Source organism: Salmo trutta, unplaced genomic scaffold (genome assembly GCF_901001165.1).
Source record: "Salmo trutta unplaced genomic scaffold, fSalTru1.1, whole genome shotgun sequence".
NCBI lineage: Eukaryota > Metazoa > Chordata > Actinopteri > Salmoniformes > Salmonidae > Salmo > Salmo trutta.
The window spans coordinates 171,101-187,074 of record NW_021822662.1 but is presented as its reverse complement, the minus strand read 5'-3'; the positions used below and the strand labels follow the sequence as shown (position 1 = coordinate 187,074).

Here is a 15,974-nt window from a genome sequence, read left to right as displayed (position 1 = left end):
CACTCTGTATCTCCTGGACTCTGAACTGGTTTTGATATTTTTTCCTGTCCATGACCATTCTCTTGCTTACCCCTTTAGATTATTAAATATTGTAAGACTCCAACCATCTGCCTCCTGTGTCTGCATCTGGGTCTCACCTTTTGCCTTGATAGAAGACACTTGCCACTTGGTCAGCGCATGCTCGCAGTACATATTCTGGTAATCCGTTTGGCCCTGCGGCCTTGTAAATGTTGACTTGTTTAAAGGTCTTACTCACATCGGCTGTGCAGAGCGTAATCACACAGTCTTCCAGAACAGCTGGTGCTCTCATGCATGTTTTAGTGTTATTTGCCTCGAAGCGAGCATAGAAGTAGTTTAGCTCGTCTGGTAGGCTCGTGTCACTGGGCAGCTCTCGGCTGTGCTTCCCTTTGTAGTCTGTAATGGTTTGCAAGCCCTGCCACATCCAACGAGAGTCAGAGTCGGTGTAGTACGATTCGATCTTAGTCCTGTCTTGATGCTTTGCCTGTTTGATGGTTCGTCAGAGGACATATCGGGATTTCTTATAAGCTTCCGGGTTAGAGTCCCGCTCCTTGAAAGCGGCAGCTCTAGCCTTTAGCTCAGTGAGGATGTTGCCTGTAATCCATGGCTTCTGGTTGGGGTATGTACGTACGGTCACTGTGGGGACGATGTCATCGATGCACTTATTGATGAAGATAATGACTGATGTGGTGTACTCCTCAATGCCATCAGAGGAATCCCGGAACATATTCCAGTCTGTGCTAGCAAAACAGTCCTGTAGCTTAGCATCTGCTTCATCTGACCACTGTTTTTATTGATCTAGTCACTGGTGATTCCTGCTCTAATTTTTGCTTGTAAGCAGGAATCATGAGGATAGAATTATGGTCAGATTTGCCAAATGGAGGGCGAGGGAGAGCTTTGTAAGCGTCTCTGTGTGTGGGGTAAAGGTGGTCCAGATTTTTTTTCCCCCTCTGGTTGCACATTTAACATGCTGATAAAAATTTGGTAAAACGGATTTAAGTTTCCCTGCATTAAAGTCCCCGGCTATTAGGAGAGCCGCGTCTGGGTGAGCCACTGACGGCTTTGTTCTATCCTGCCGTTGCAGCGTATAACCAGCCAGCTGTATGTTGATAGTGTCGTCGTTCAGCCACGTCTCCGTGAAGCATAAGATATTACAGTTTTGAATGTCCCGTTGGTAGTTTAATCTTCCGCGTAGGTCATCGATTTTATTCTCCAAAGATTGCACATTTGCTAGCAGAATGGAAGGAAGTGGAGGTTTATTCGATCGCCTACAAATTCTCAGAAGGCAGCCCGCCCTCCGGCCCCTTTTTCTACACCTCCTCTTCACGCAAATCACGGGGATCTGGGCCTGTTCCTTAGAAAGCAGTACATCGTTCGCGTCGGGCTCGTCAGACTCATTAAAGGAGAAAAAGCATTCTGCCAGTCCGTGGTGAGTAATCACAGTCCTGATGTCCAGAAGTTATTTTCAGTCATAAGAGACGGTAGCGGCAACATTATGTACAAAATAAGTAAAAAAATAAGTTGCAAATACACAAACAAAAAAACACAATCGGTTGGGGGCATGTAAAACGTCTGACTTCTTCTCCGGCGCCATCTTAGTACAAACAAACTGTCACGGTTGTCGTCGGTGAAGGAGGACCAATACGCAGCAGGTACGTGTATGCTCATCTTGATTTTTAATTACTTCCAAAAATGAACATACAACAATAACAAAGAAACGAACGATCAACAAAAACAGTCTGGCCAAGCAAAGCTCAACACAGAACAATCACCCACGAATCACAAACACAAACACACCCCAATATATGGGACTCTCAATCAAAGGCAGATAGACAACACCTGCCTTCAACTGAGAGTCCCAACCCCAATCAACACAACATAGAAACACACTCACCAGACTACACATAGAAATACATAAACATAGACTATAAACCACAACCCCGGAAATACTACATCAAACACCCTTTAAACAAACACACCACCCTGAACCACATAAAACAAATACCCTCTGTCACGTCCTGACCAAACTACAATACTAATTAACCCTTATACTGGCCAGGACGTGACAGTACCCCCCCCTTAAAGGTGCTAACCCCGGAAGCACCTTTAAAACAAAAAACAAAACAAAAACAACAACCCCAAACAACAAAACAAAAATTCCCCTCTACTAAAGGGAGGGAAGGGAGGGTGGCTGCCGTCAACGACGGCACTGTGCTACATCCCCCCCTCCCCAACCCACCTATATCAGGAGGTGGCTCCGGTTCAGGCCTTTCCCGGCAGTCGGGCCACTCTGGCAGTTCGGGGCAGTATGGCCAGTCAGGCAGCTCTGGGCAGTCTGGCAACTCGGGGCAGTCTGGGCAGTCTGGCAACTCGGGACAGTCTGGGCAGTCTGGCAACTCGGGACAGTCTGGGCAGTCTGGCAACTCGGGACAGTCTGGGCAGTCTGGCAACTCGGGACAGTCTGGGCAGTCTGGCAACTCGGGACAGTCTGGGCAGTCTGGCCACTCCGGCAGTTCAGGGCAGTCTGGCCACTCCGGCAGTTCAGGGCAGTCTGGCCACTCCGGCAGTTCAGGGCAGTCTGGCCACTCCGGCAGTTCAGGGCAGTCTGGCCACTCCGGCAGTTCAGGGCAGTCTGGCCACTCCGGCAGTTCAGCGCAGTCTGGCCACTCCGGCAGTTCAGCGCAGTCTGGCCACTCCGGCAGTTCAGCGCAGTCTGGCCACTCCGGCAGTTCAGCGCAGTCTGGCCACTCCGGCAGTTCAGCGCAGTCTGACCACTCCGGCGACTGTTGACTGGCGGGCAGCTCTGGCGACTGTTGACTGGCGGGCAGCTCCGACGACTGTTGACTGGCGGGCAGCTCCGACGACTGTTGACTGGCGGGCAGCTCCGACGACTGTTGACTGGCGGGCAGCTCCGACGACTGTTGACTGGCGGGAAGCTCTGACGACTGTTGACTGGCGAGGCTGGGTTTACGCACTTGCAGGCTAGTGCGGGGAGCGGGAACAGGACGAGTCGGACTGGGTTGACGAACTTCCGGGTCCGCACGAGAGACAGGAGCTGGAAACCCAGGGCTATGGAGGCGCACAGCCGGTCTAGATCTTACCTCCTGCACAACCCGCCTTGGCTGGATGGAACTAGTAGCCCTGTACGAGCGGAGTGCTCGTACAGGGCAGACTGGGCTGTGCAGGGGCCTGATGGTAGCCGTGCGTAGAGCGGGAGTTGGGTAGCCTGGTCCTCGGAGGCTTACCGGCGACCAGATGACCTGCGCAGGCATCCTCCTACCAGGCTGGATGCCCGCTCTAGCACGGCACCTGCGAGGGGCTGGAATAACTCGCACCGGACTGTGCGTGCGTATGGGTGAGAGTGCGCTTCTCAGCGAAATATAGCGCTCTCCACCCCATACGCTCCTCCATATAACCACGGGTAGCTGGCTTCCGGCTCTTCCTTCGCCTAGCCAAACTACCCGTGTGCCCCCCCCAAAAAATGTCTTGGGGGTGCCTCTCGTGCTTCTCCCTCAGCGCGTCTCTGGCCTCGTACCACCGCCTCTCTGCCTTGGCTGCCTCAATTTTCCACTGCGGGCGGCGATACTCCCCAGCCTGGTGCCAAGGTCCGGCCCCGTCCAGAACTTCCTCCCAAGTCCACTTCTCCCGCCAGTCCAACTCGAACGCCGTCTGCTCCTTCCTCTGCTGCTTGGTCCTTGAGTGGTGGGTGATTCTGTCACAGTTGTCGTCGGTGAAGGAGGACCAATACGCAGCAGGTACGTGTATGCTCATCTTGATTTTTAATTACTTCCAAAAATGAACATACAACAATAACAAAGAAACGAACGATCAACAAAAACAGTCTGGCCAAGCAAAGCTCAACACAGAACAATCACCCACGAATCACAAACACAAACACACCCCAATATATGGGACTCTCAATCAGAGGCAGATAGACAACACCTGCCTTCAACTGAGAGTCCCAACCCCAATCAACACAACATAGAAACACACTCACCAGACTACACATAGAAATACATAAACATAGACTATAAACCACAACTCCGGAAATACTACATCAAACACCCTTTAAACAAACACACCACCCTGAACCACATAAAACAAATACCCTCTGTCACGTCCTGACCAAACTACAATACTAATTAACCCTTATACTGGCCAGGACGTGACACAAACCCAATTTTGATGAACTCCCATATCTACTGGGTGAAATACCACAGTGTGCCATCACAGCAGCCATATGAACTCCCATATCTACTGGGTGAAATACCACAGGGTGCCATCACAGCAGCCATATTAACTCCCATATCTACTGGGTGAAATACCTCAGTGTGCCATCACAGCAGCCATATGAACTCCCATATCTACTGGGTGAAATACCACAGGGTGCCATCACAGCAGCCATATTAACTCCCATATCTACTGGGTGAAATACTACAGGGTGCCATCACAGCAGCAATATGAACTCCCATATCTACTGGGTGAAATACCTCAGTGTGCCATCACAGCAGCAATATGAACTCCCATATCTACTGGGTGAAATACCACAGGGTGCCATCACAGCAGCCATATGAACTCCCATATCTACTGGGTGAAATACTACAGGGTGCCATCACAGCAGCAATATGAACTCCCATATCTACTGGGTGAAATACCTCAGTGTGCCATCACAGCAGCAATATGAACTCCCATATCTACTGGGTGAAATACCACAGGGTGCCATCACAGCAGCAAGATTTGTGACCTGTTAGCCACAAAAAAAGGGCAACCAGTGAAGAACAAGCACCATTGTAAATACAACCCATATTTATGTGTATTTATTTTCCCTTTTGTACTTTAACCATTTGCACATCGTTACAACACTGTATATATACGTAATATGACATTTGTAATGTCTTTATTATTTTGGAACTTCTGTCAGTAATGTTTACTGTTAATTTTTATTGTTTATTTCACTTTTGTATATTATCTACTTCACTTGCTTTGGAAATGTTAACATATGTTTCCCATGTCAATAAAGCCCCTTGAATTGAATTGAACTGCGTTGGCTAGTTGGACCAAACTGATAGACTTCAGTGCAACATCAGAGAGGGAGGAGGAGAGTTGGATAGGTGGACCAAACTGATAGACTTCAAAGCCACAATAGCTCAGAACAGTTACACATTGTGTTGTATTCTGCCTAAACCTTTCCCCAGGTTCCTGAAGCTGTTACCATGTTTTCAGTTCAACATGTAATGACATCAGAGTAATGAAGAATTGAATGAATGATGGAACCTGTATTTACATTACCTGTATTGTCCAAGTCTTCATCATAGTCTTCATCATCTCCAGAAGACAGGGAATCTGTCGGCACGGAAACACACAAAGAAATGACATTACATTACAACACATTACATTACATTACATTAAAACAAATTACATTACAATACATTACAACAAATTACATTACATTACATTAAAACACATTACATTAAAACACATTACATTACAACACATTACATTACAACACATTACATTAAAACAAATTACATTACAATACATTACAACACATTACATTACATTACATTAAAACACATTATATTACAATACATTACAACACATTACATTACATTACATTACAACACATTACATTACAATACATTACACTGAAACACATTACATTACAACACATTACAACACATTACATTACAACATATTACATTACAACACATTACATTAAGTTACATAATAACACATTACATTAAATTACAATTCATACAACACATTACACCACATACATCGAAAATTTCAAGAAGCATTTCTCTACGGCTGGCCATGCTTTCCTCCTGGCTACCCCAGCCCTGGCCAACAGCTCCGCACCCCTCGCAGCTACTTGCTCGAGCCTCCCCAGCTTCTCCTTCACCCAAATCCAGATTGCAGATGTTCTGAAAGAGCTGCAAAACCTGGACCCCTACAAATCAGCTGGGACAGACAATCTGGACCCTCTCTTTCTAAAACTATCCACCGCCATTGTTGCAACCCCTATTACTAGTCTGTTCAACCTCTCTTTCGTATCGTCCGAGATCCCTAAAGATTGGAAAGCTGCCACGGTCATCCCCCTCTTCAAAGGGGGTGACACTCTAGACCCAAACTGTTATAGACCTATATCCATCCTGCCCTGCCTCTCTAAAGTCTTCGAAAGCCAAGTTAATAAACAGACCACTGACCATTTCGAATACCACCGTACCTTCTCCGCTGTGCAATCTGGTTTCCGAGCTGGTCACGGGTGCACCTCAGCCACGCTCAAGGTACTAAACGATATCATAACCGCCATTGATAAAAGACAATACTGTGCAGCCGTCTTCATCCACCTGGCCAATGCTTTTGACTCTGTCAATCACCGTATTCTTATCGGCAGACTCAACAGCCTTGGTTTCTCAAATGACTGCCTCGCCTGGTTCACCAACTACTTCGCAGACAGAGTTCAGTGTGTCAAATCGGAGGGCCTGTTGTCCGCACCTCTGGCAGTCTCTATGGGGGTACCACAGGGTTAAATTCTCTGGCCGACTCTTTTCTCTGTATATCAATGATGTCGCTGTCACGACTTCCGCCGAAGTTGGTGCCTCTCCTTGTTCGGGCGGCGTTTGGCGGTCATCGTCACCGGCTTTCTAGCTGCCACCGATCCATGTTTCTTTGTCCATTTATTATGTCTTGTTTGTTCACACCTGGTTCCCATCTCGTTATGATTACTTCCCTATTTAAACCCTCTGGTTCTCATGACGTTTTGTGCATTATTATTTTACTGTTGGTCGTGTTAGTTGTGTTAGTCATTATTGTTTTATCCCTGCGTGGATTTTGACTGATGAGCTTTTCTAGACTAAATACGTATATTTTACTCAGTTCGGTGTCCTGCGATTGACTTTATTTCTCATCTCCACTACACTGACACAGACAGTCGCTCTTGCTGCGGGTGATTCCCTGATCCACCTCTACGCAGACGACACCATTCTGTATACATCTGGCCCTTCTTTGGACACTGTGTTAACTAACCTCCAAATGAGCTTCAATGCCATACAACACTCCTTCTGTGGCCTTCAACTGCTCTTAAACGCTAGTAAAACCAAATGCATGCTTTTCAACCGTTCGCTGCCTGCACCTGCCCGCCCGTCTAGCATCACTACTCTGGCCGGTTCTGACTTAGAATATGTGGACAACTACAAATACCTAGGTGTCTGGCTAGACTGTAAACTCTCCTTCCAGACTTATATTAAACATCTCTAATCCAAAATCAAATCTAGAATTGGCTTTCTATTTCGCACCAAAGCCTCCTTCACTCACGACGCCAAACTTACCCTAGTAAAACTGACTATCCTACCGATCCTCGACTTTGGCGATGTCATCTACAAAATAGCTTCCAATACTCTACTCAGCAGACTGCATCCAGTTTGCTATCACAGTGCCATCCGTTTCTTTACCAAAGCCCCTTATAGCACCCACCACTGCGACTTGTATGCCCCTGTCGGCTGGCCCTCGCTACATATTCGTCGCCAGACCCACTGGCTCCAGGTCAGCTATAAGTCCTTGCTAGGGAAAGCTCCACCTTATCTCAGCTCACTAGTCACCATAACAACACCCACCGAGCACGCGCTCCAGCAGGTATATCTCAATGGTCATCCCCAAAGCCAACACCTTTCCTTCCAGTTCTCTGCTGCCAATGACTGGAACGAATTGCAAAAATTGCTGAAGTTTGAGACTTATATCTCCCTTGCTAACTTTAAGCATCAGCTACAGTGGGGGGAAAAAGTATTTGATCCCCTGCTGATTTTGTACGTTTGCCCACTGACAAAGAAATGATCAGTCTATAATTTTAATGGTATTTCTGGAATATCATTTTATAACATTTTTTTCATGCGTTTTTCTGGATTTTTTTGTTTTTATTCTGTCTCTCACTGTTCAAATGAACCTACTATTAAAATGTCTTTGTCCCCCTTAACTACAACGGAGCCAGGGTGTCTTTCTACCCAGATCTTACTTTGGAGGTGAGGAACCAACGGAAAGAGTATGATGAGTTACGCAATAAATGCAGGGTGGCCAACATCCAATATGGATTCCTCTTCCCAGCCCGGTTTAAACATTCCAAAGAAAATGCCAAACTCCCGCAAACACTGTACAATAGCACTAATCTTGAAAAAAAGATAGAGATTCAATGGAGAAGTTGTGATAATTGCTCTTGACGCAGAGAAGGCATTTGATTAGATTGAGTGGAAATATATGATGTCGGTTCTGGAGCATTTATTAATTGGATAAGGAATTTATTAATTGGATAAGAATTATTTCTGCACACCCAATGGCATCTGTTGTCACGTCCTGACCAGCAGATGGAGCTAGTGTTTTAGTTTTGGGGTCAGGACGTGGCAGGTTTGTGTTTGTATATGTTGGGTTGATGATTGGGACTTCCAATTGAAGGCAGGTGTGTATAGTTGCCTTTGATTGGAAGTCCTATATAGGTGTGTGTGTTTGTCTTTGGGGTTGTGGGGAATTGTTGTGTGCACTGCGTTTGTTTGAGCCTGCCACACTGTTGCGAGTATTGTTTGTTGTTTTGTTTTTTCTCAAGTGGATACCTTACATGTTTTTAGCAGTAATAAACATGAGTGTCCACAATCCCGCTGCGCCTTGGTCCTTCTATCTCCCACATATTCAACGACAAGTATGACATATTCGGTGACAGAATTCCCCACCAACACAGGACCAAGCAGCGGAAGAAGGCTGGCAAGGACTGGGAGACCGAGAGGCACCCCCAATAATTTTTTAGGGGGGGGCACAAGGGCTGTGTGACGGAGCTGCCCGCCAGTCAACAGTCGTCGGAGCTGCCCGCCAGTCAACAGTCGTCGGAGCTGCCCGCCAGTCAACAGCCGTCGGAGCTGCCCGCCAGTCAACAGTCGTCGGAGCTGCCCGCCAGTCAACAGTCGTCGGAGCTGCCCGCCAGTCAACAGTCGTCGGAGCTGCCCGCCAGTCAACAGTCGTCGGAGCTGCCCGCCAGTCAACAGTCGTCAGAGCTGCCCGCCAGTCAACAGTCGTCGGAGCTGCCAGACTGCGCTGAACTGCCGGAGTGGCCAGACTGCGCTGAACTGCCGGAGTGGCCAGACTGCGCTGAATTGCCGGAGTGGCCAGACTGCCCTGAACTGCCGGAGTGGCCAGACTGCCCTGAACTGCCGGAGTGGCCAGACTGCCCTGAACTGCCGGAGCGGCCAGACTGCCCTGAACTGCCGGAGCGGCCAGACTGCCCTGAACTGCCGGAGCAGCCAGACTGCCCTGAACTGCCGGAGCGGCCAGACTGCCCAGACTGTCCCGAGCGGCCAGACTGCCCAGACTGTCCCGAGCTGCCAGACTGTCCCGAGCTGCCAGACTGCCCAGACTGTCCCGAGCTGCCAGACTGCCCAGACTGTCCCGAGCTGCCAGACTGCCCAGACTGTCCCGAGCTGCCAGACTGCCCAGACTGTCCCGAGCTGCCAGACTGCCCAGACTGTCCCGAGCTGCCAGAGTGGCCCGACTGCCTGGAACGGCCAGAACCGGAGCCACCTCCAGGATAGGTGGGTTGGGGAGGGAGGGTGTAGCACAGTGCCGTCGGTGACGGCAGCCACCCTCCCTTCCCTCCCTTATTGTTTAGGGGTTATTGTTTATGGGTTTTTTGTTGGTGTTTTTCTGTTGGTAGGTGCATTCCGGGGACTGCACCTTGAGGGGGGGGGGGGGGGGGGGGGGTACTGTCACGTCCTGACCAGCAGATGGAGCTAGTGTTTTAGTTTTGGGGTCAGGACGTGGCAGGTTTGTGTTTGTATATGTTGGGTTGATGATTGGGACTTCCAATTGAAGGCAGGTGTGTATAGTTGCCTTTGATTGGAAGTCCTATATAGGTGTGTGTGTTTGTCTTTGGGGTTGTGGAGAATTGTTGTGTGCACTGCGTTTGTTTGAGCCTGCCACACTGTTGCTCTTGTTAGTATTGTTTGTTGTTTTGTTTTTTCTCAAGTGGATACCTTACATGTTTTTAGCAGTAATAAACATGAGTGTCCACAATCCCGCTGCGCCTTGGTCCTTCTATCTCCCATACGACATATTCAACGACAAGTATGACATATTCGGTGACATCTGTGGTAAACAATCAGGAAATGTCGCAGTCATTCCGCCTGTTCAAGGGTTGCCGACAGGGGTGCCCTATTTCGCCTGCTCTCTTCGCTATAGCCATGGAACCCCTTGCTACTCTCATTCGTGCATGTGCCGATATAGCTCCGGTTAAAATAAAAGACACTTAGCACAAAATGTCCCTATATGCAGACCATGTTCTTTTGTTTTTATCCAAGCCTAAAACTTCTATTCCCCCCTTACTTAACTTGATAAATACATTCGGCTCCTTCTCTGGCTACAAGATAAACTGGCAAAAAAGCTAATTGATGCCGATTATCACGGCCTGTGGATATGCAATTTCTGCAATCTACCCCATTTAGAACAGTGATGGACAAATTCACAAGCTTTGGCATTGTAGTGACAAGAGAACTTGATCAGCTATTGAAAGCGAATTGGGACATGAACATTTATCTGCATAAACAAAATATAGATTTATGGAAAACTCTGCCTATCTCCTTGGTTGGTCATATAAACACAACTAAAATGGTTGTCCTACCCAGGTTTCTTTACCGCTTCCAATGTCTACCCAATTTCATACCACCAAGCTATTTTAAGAAACTGGATTCAATACTAATTCCATTTTTTATGGGATAACAAGGCAGCCAGAATTTCAAAGAAGCATTTATGCAAGTACAGGATAGAGGGGGGCTTTGGCCTTCCTCACTTTAAACTGTATTATTGGGCTGCTAATCTGAACATTGTGTCTTTCTGGAGGGAAAGTATACCTGGGATGCGACAGAATGATATGCTTTTGATTGAGCAGGCCTCCTGTCAACGTTCCTCACTCCCTGCACTTCTTAATAGTCCAGCATATGTAGAAAAAGCCACTTATGACTCTAATCCAGTCATTTGTCATACTCTTAGGATCTGGAAACAGATTAGGTAGTTTCTTAACATACCCACTGTATACATTGACAGCCCGATTAGCCTGAATCATGTTTTCCACCCTGCATTGGATGATATGGTGTTTTCACAGTGGAGGGAGAAGGGGCTCACAACAATTGGTAACTTATACATTGATGATCAATGATCAATGATCAAAGTCCAATGTTTTACAAAATACGGCAGCCGATACTGGATAAATGGTCTAGTCCCGCTTCATAACTGGGTTGACGATCTGCTGCTACCTTGTGCTGTACTCCACTCAATATTCATTTTTGGCTTAACTACACTGCTTGTACTGACTATATGCTGTCTTCTTATACATGTACCACCTAATAGGATTTATTTTTATTTTGTGTATGTCTGAGTTAAGTTTTGTTTTGTCCTCTAAATTGGCCATCCCATTCAACAGTACAGTGAATGTCAATGTTTGTGTCGCTGTCTTTTCTTATTTTAAAATAATAAACATATTATAAAATGTAAAAAAAAAAAAATGTTTTAGCTAGTTGGCCGTCAAAATTGCACTGATAAACGATGGGCAATTGTAGCCTCCTCGTCCTGCTGCAGCTTATCTGCCAATGCATGCCTGTCTGAAACAAGCACCCAAGCTAACTGGCTAAAGTTGGCTAGCTTGCTATCTAGCTACTTCCAGACAAAAAAAGCTTTTGACTAAATTAGGCATGATGGTCTGCTATACAAATGAATGGAAAGCGGTGTTTGGGGAAAAACATAAGAAATTATCAAATACATGTACACAAACAACAAGTGTGCGGTTAAAATTGGCAAAAAACACATTTCTTTCCACAGGGCCATGGGGTGAGACAGGGATGCACCCCCCACCCTCTTCAACACATATATGGGGTGTCAGATAGCCTAGTGGTTAGAGTGTTGGGCCAGTAACCGAAAGGTTGCTAGATTGAATCCCCGAGTTGACAAGGTAAAAATCTGTTGTTCTGCCCCTGAACAAGGCAGTTAACCCACTGTTCCCTGGTAGGCTGTCATTGAAAATATGAATTGGTTCTTAACTGACCTGCCTAGTTAAATGAAGGTCAAATATAAATATTTAAATATATCAATGAATTGGTGAGGGCACTAGAACAGTTTGCAGCACCCAGCCTCACCATACTAGAATCTGAAGTCAAATGTCTGCTGTTTGCTGATGATCTGGTTCTTCTGCCCCCAACCAAGGAGGGCCTACAGCACGTTGATCTTCTGCACAGATTCTGTCAGACCTGGGCCCTGACAGACCTGGGCCCTGACAGTAAATCTCAGTAGGACAAAAAGAATGGTGTTCCAAGAAAGGTCCAGTTTCCAGGACCATAAATACAAATTCCATCTGGATGCTGTTGCCCTAGAGCACACAAAAAAGGACACCAAGGTAACTTCCACAAAGCTGTGAATGATCTGAGAGACAAGGCAAGAAGAGCCTTCCATGCCATCAAAAGGAACATAAAATTAGACATACTAATTAGGATCTGGCAAAAAATATAATAGATAGAATAGAACCAGTTATAGAACCCATTGCCCTTTATGGTTGTGAGGATTGGGGTCCGCTCACCAACCAAGAATTCACAAAATGGGACAAACACCAAATTGAGACTCTGCATGCAGAATTCTGCTAAAATATCCTCTGGTACAACGTTAAACACCAAATAATGCATGCAATGCAGGATTAGGCCGATACCCGCTAATTATCAAAATCCCAAAAAAGAGACATTACAATTTACAACCACCTAAAAGGAAGCGATTCCCAAACCTTCCATGACAAAGCCATCACCTACAGAGAGATGAACCTGGAGAAGCAAACTGGTCCTGGGGCTCTGTCCACAAACACAAACAGACCCCACAGAGCTCCAGGACAGCAACACAATTAGACCCAACCAAATCATGAGAAAACAAAAGATAATTACTTGACACATTGGAAATAATTCACAAAAAAACTGAGCAAACTTGAATACTATTTGGCCCTAAACAGAGTACACAGTGGCAGAATACCTGACCACTGTGACTGACCAAAAATTAAGGAAAGCTTTGACTATGTATGGACTCAATTAGCATGGCCTTGCTATTGAGAGAGGCCACAGTAGGCAGACCTGGCTCTCAAGAGAAGACAGGCTATGTGCACACTGCCCAGAAAATGAGGTGGAAACTGAGCAGCACTTCCTAACTTCCTGCTAAATGTGTAACCATTTTAGAGACACATATTTCCCTCAGATTACACAGACCCTGCAGTGGTCTGGGTGTAGCTGGTGTAGAGGAGTCATGCGCAGGACAGCAGAGATAAGTAACACAAGTAACTTTACTCAAATATTCCAATAACATGTCGTAATACCGAGCCCACAATAACGGACGAACATACATAAAATATTCACGCACATAAACCATAGGGAAAACAGAGGGTTAAATAATGAACATGTAATTGGGGAATTGAAACCAGGTGTGTAAAACAAAGACAAAACAAATGGAAAATGAAAAGTGAATCGGCGATGGCTAGAAGGCCGGCGACGTCGACCGCCGAACGCCGCCCGAACAAGGAGAGAGACCAACTTCGACGGAAGTCGTGACAGACCCACAAAGATTTTTAAAAGAAACCCAATTTTGATCAACTCCCTTATCTATTAGGTGAAATACCATAGTGTGCCATCACTGCAGCAAGATTTGTGACCTGTTGCAACAAGAAAAGGACAACCAGTTAAGAACGAACACCATTATACATTTACTGTTAATTTTTTTATGTTTTTTTCACTTTTGTTTATTATCTGTTTCACTTGCTTTGGCAATGGAAACATATTTTTCCCATGCCAATAAAGCCCTATGAATTGAACTGAATTGAGAGGGAGAGCGAGAGAGAGAAAGAGAGAGCGAGAGAGAGGGGAAATGGAGAGGTGAGATGGGGAGAAGAGATAGAGGTCCGTCTCTCACCTGTCACTCTGATTGTGTAGTTGCTGAGCAGTGTGTTGCCGTGGATGACGCGGCAGGAGTACATGCCGGAGTCCTCGTACGACACGTTGATGATGTGTAGATCCCTCTGGACCAGCCACTTCCGGTTGCTAGGCAACACACTACTGCCATCCTTAAACCAGAGGACAGGTTGGGCGGGGGCGTCAGTATTACAGGACAGATCCAGGGTGTCTCCTGTAGGAACCACGTAGTCCTCCAGGAACACAACCTCACTAGACACAGAGTCTGGATGGGGAGAAAGACAGGGTTGGGGTCAGAGAGACAGGGTTGGGGTCAGAGAGACAGGGTTAGGGTCAGAGAGACAGGGTTAGACAGACAGAGCAAAAGCAACCACATAGTCCTCTGGGAAGACAGCCTCACTGGAGACAGTCTGGAGCGGGAGAGAGAAAGGATAGATCCAGGGTGTCCCCTGTCCCAACCAGAGGACAAAGAGTCTGGAGGAGGACAGAGAGATAGAGATTGAGTATGGTGAAGAGACACTTTAAGAGTTAGCAACAATATGTGACTAATTTCAGGAAACTCGGTGTACGTCACGCGTTAATATTTCACAGAACTATTTGAACGTAAACTTTATTTTTTATCAAAACGCAATTTTGGGCAGAAATGCCTTCTCGTACATGTGAACTTTAATGTGCCTTAATAACAAACTTGTATGCCATCTGTAAATACGAATAAAATTGTTAAATTATGAGCCTAGTTGGTTTAGCCAAGGAAATTGACACGAACCTTCCCGCTACCATGATTGGCTGAGATAATGAGTGGGCTGGACATGCCGACAGATGAGCTCAGATTGGTCTGCCATGTAACACGCTTCTGTCTATAACATGAGCTGGTCAGTATGTGTAGGTAATCCTTTCTAACGCTGCTTTAAAAAAAATATATCAATGTGTTGTTCTCCACTTTCTTGGGGACCGGGTTTTAAAATCAGTGGAATGCCCAGTGGAATTAGAGTATGATAGCTAAGGAGATTGAGACAATTCTGGCGTTTGATTGCAAATATGTAGAGGGAGTCGAAAAGAGAACACAGAAGGCTGTTGTATAAAACACCTGTCTTCGGATTACATCTTCAAACTAAGGGCATCCGTGTATTTGTATTTATTATGGATCCCCATTAGTTCCTGCCAAAGCAGCAGCTACTCTTCCTGTGGTCCAGAAAAAATAAGGCAGTTTATACAATTTAAAAAACATTACAATACATTCACAAATTTCACAACACCCTGTGTGCCCTCAGGCCCCTACTCCACTACTACCACATATCTACAGTACAACATCCATGTGTACGTGTGTGTATAGTGCGTATGTTATCGTGTTTGTGTGTGTGTATGCATGTGTCTGTGCCTATGTTTGTGTTGCTTCATATTCCCCGCTGTTCCATAAGGTCTGTTTTTTTTATATACCAGCTGGAGAGAGAGAGTGAATAGAGACAGAGTTTGGGCTCCTGACTTCTTCTGCAAAAACATAGAGTTAGAGTTGGATAAATGTAGATAAACTTGAATTTCTTTGCAAAAGGACTTAGAGGGTACTAACCTCAACATCAAAACCTTAGTTACAATTCACAATTTCCATGCCTAAAACCTTGATTTTGGACAAAATTACCTGAATGGACTATTACTACCAAGTACTATCAAGGAAAAAAAAAGTCTAACAAGCCAAAACCTGCAGAAGAAACACAGCAGATCCTGGAAATACCATCCAACACAACACCGAGTGAGTAATGTTCAGTCTGAACATACTTTCTGAAGCCAAAAAGTAAAAGACAATAATCTCTAGGTAATGTTGTTATATAAAGCTTCATAAATAAGGCTACCAAGCTGCTAGGCAAGAATCTGACTGAAATTAGCACTTAAGTGTGAAGTGAGAGATGTGAAACTCTTGAGCCTAACAATGGCAGGAGAGTTTAACACCCCGTCCCCACCCAAATACAGAGGCCTTTGAAGCCCCCTCCATCTTTACAG

The 15,974-nt window shown here is 46.0% G+C and overlaps 1 protein-coding gene across 8 annotated transcripts in view; it reads right to left on the bottom strand.

The window, feature by feature from the left end:
* The window catches only part of LOC115183113 (fibroblast growth factor receptor 3), a 166,197-nt gene that overhangs the window by 100,471 nt on the left and 49,752 nt on the right, over positions 1-15,974 (bottom strand). For 7 of the 8 annotated variants that reach the window (XM_029744452.1, XM_029744453.1, XM_029744454.1 and 4 more), the window contains exons 3-4: positions 13,981-14,244; positions 5,308-5,361 (exon numbers count right to left, since the gene is read on the bottom strand). In XM_029744452.1, coding sequence (XP_029600312.1) covers positions 5,308-5,361; positions 13,981-14,244 — 318 coding nt within the window. Of the gene's footprint in view, positions 1-5,307; positions 5,362-13,689; positions 13,724-13,980; positions 14,245-15,974 lie in introns of those variants that run through there. The other variant, XM_029744459.1, reaches the window with a different exon arrangement.